Genomic DNA, 1,618 nt, shown 5'->3' on the forward strand with positions numbered 1-1,618 from the left:
AAGATAGAAGATTGAAGATTGAAGATAGAAGATAGAAGATTGAAGATTTGCTGTCATAATTGTCAATTCGGCATCACCAAATTATCGTTGCTATCGATTGCGTTCCACCGTGCTTGAGAGCATCTTGTTTGTCAAATGGGGATAGTGGATCGATCCCGGTCGTACCTGATATGTCGCTCGCGTGGCCCTCCCTGGCGTTCGGGTGGATGTAGGTATGCTCCAGGGAGTAGGACGCCATGCCGGAGTGCAGCGAAGACGACGCGGGGCTGCTGGAAGTGAACGACTGCTGTTTGATGTAAGGGGGCCCGCCCGAAGCGGCCCAGTGCGCGGACGTACTCGCGTACGGGGAGTGGCCGTCCAAGGCGCTCGCCACGGCCGGAGAGGACGGCACCGGACTGCTGCTGCCGTCCGGACCGTAGTCCCCGCCGGACGGCACCGGGCAACTGGCCATGTAAGTGGAGCCCGGGCTCGGGGACATGTGCGGAACGTGATGGCCGGCGCCCAGTCCGTCGTAGCCCGCGCCCACCGAATTGCTCATCACGTCCAAGTTGTAGCTGTTGCCGTGGCAGGCGAGCGGTGCCGAAGGCGCCTGGAAGTCAAAGCTCTGCGGCAGAATGGACGTGCCGAACCCGATGCCGTTCATCATCCGGTACATCGGTTTCAGGGCTTGACACTTTCTCCTGAAGCCTCTGGGCCGACGTCGGAACGAGCCCTCCTCGAACATAAACTCACTGCCGGGGTCGATGGTCCAGTAGTGGCCTTTGCCCGGCCTGCCCAGTCCCTTGGGCAGCTTGATGAAGCACTCGTTCAGCGACAGATTGTGCCGGACCGAGTTTTTCCATCCCTGATAGGAGCCCCTGAAGAACGGGAAGCGGGCCTGCAGGAACTGATAGATTTCGCTGAGGGTCAGCCGCTTGGCCGGCGAGCTTTGGATGGCCATGACGATGAGAGCGATGTAGGAATACGGCGGCTTCTCCGGCCGCCTTAGGCCGGAGCTGCTCTTCTTTCCCTTGAGCGCGACCGACGCGCTCTCCGCGGCGGCTTGCGGACTCAGCATGGCGGGATGCAGGACGCCGGACGGCGGACTGGATCTCGGAGGAGGCGGAGGATCCCGCAGCAGCTGCTGAGGGCTCTCGGTCGTCATGTCAGCTCTGACGCACGGCTGGCGTAAGCGTAAGGAGGCCCCGCGAGTTTGCAGAGGGATCAAGTGGGGACAAAAAAAGAAAAAGAAAAGAAAGAAGTCCGAAGAGATGTGGTCCTCGCCAGTGAGCGTCGCGCCACCGGCGGCCTTTCGCTCACATCAAAAATGGGCGAGAAATCTGTCTTCGGTCCAGTTACGCACGTACTTGACGCACGGCGGGTACGTGCGGCCAGTGGAGAGGAAGAGGAAGAGCGAGAGGCGGGGTGGGGGAGCCTCTGATTGTCCCTGCACGGCTTTCAAGTGGACACGGGGGGCTCCCTCCGCTGGGTGTCACAGTGGAGCTAAGTGGGGCGGCGTGGCGCGCCGGGTGGCCATCGAGCGCCTCGACAATCACTCAAGTGGACGAAACGCCAAAAGCGCCCCGACTATGCGGGCCAAGTCAAACGAAACTCGGCCCCCTCTCCTCTCATGAACCCC

The 1,618-nt window shown here is 61.1% G+C and overlaps 1 protein-coding gene across 1 annotated transcript in view; it reads right to left on the reverse strand.

Annotated features, from left to right (window-relative positions):
- LOC109524468 (forkhead box protein F2) overlaps positions 1–1,604 on the reverse strand; it is a 3,386-nt gene extending 1,782 nt beyond the window's left edge. The window contains exon 1 of the mRNA XM_019884398.1: positions 166–1,604. Coding sequence (XP_019739957.1) covers positions 166–1,144 — 979 coding nt within the window. The 5' untranslated portion in view covers positions 1,145–1,604. The remainder of the gene's footprint in view (positions 1–165) is intronic.
- Positions 1,605–1,618: the final 14 nt, after the last annotated feature.

Source organism: Hippocampus comes, unplaced genomic scaffold (genome assembly GCF_001891065.2).
Source record: "Hippocampus comes isolate QL1 unplaced genomic scaffold, H_comes_QL1_v1.1 scaffold90, whole genome shotgun sequence".
Taxonomy (NCBI): Eukaryota; Metazoa; Chordata; class Actinopteri; order Syngnathiformes; family Syngnathidae; genus Hippocampus; species Hippocampus comes.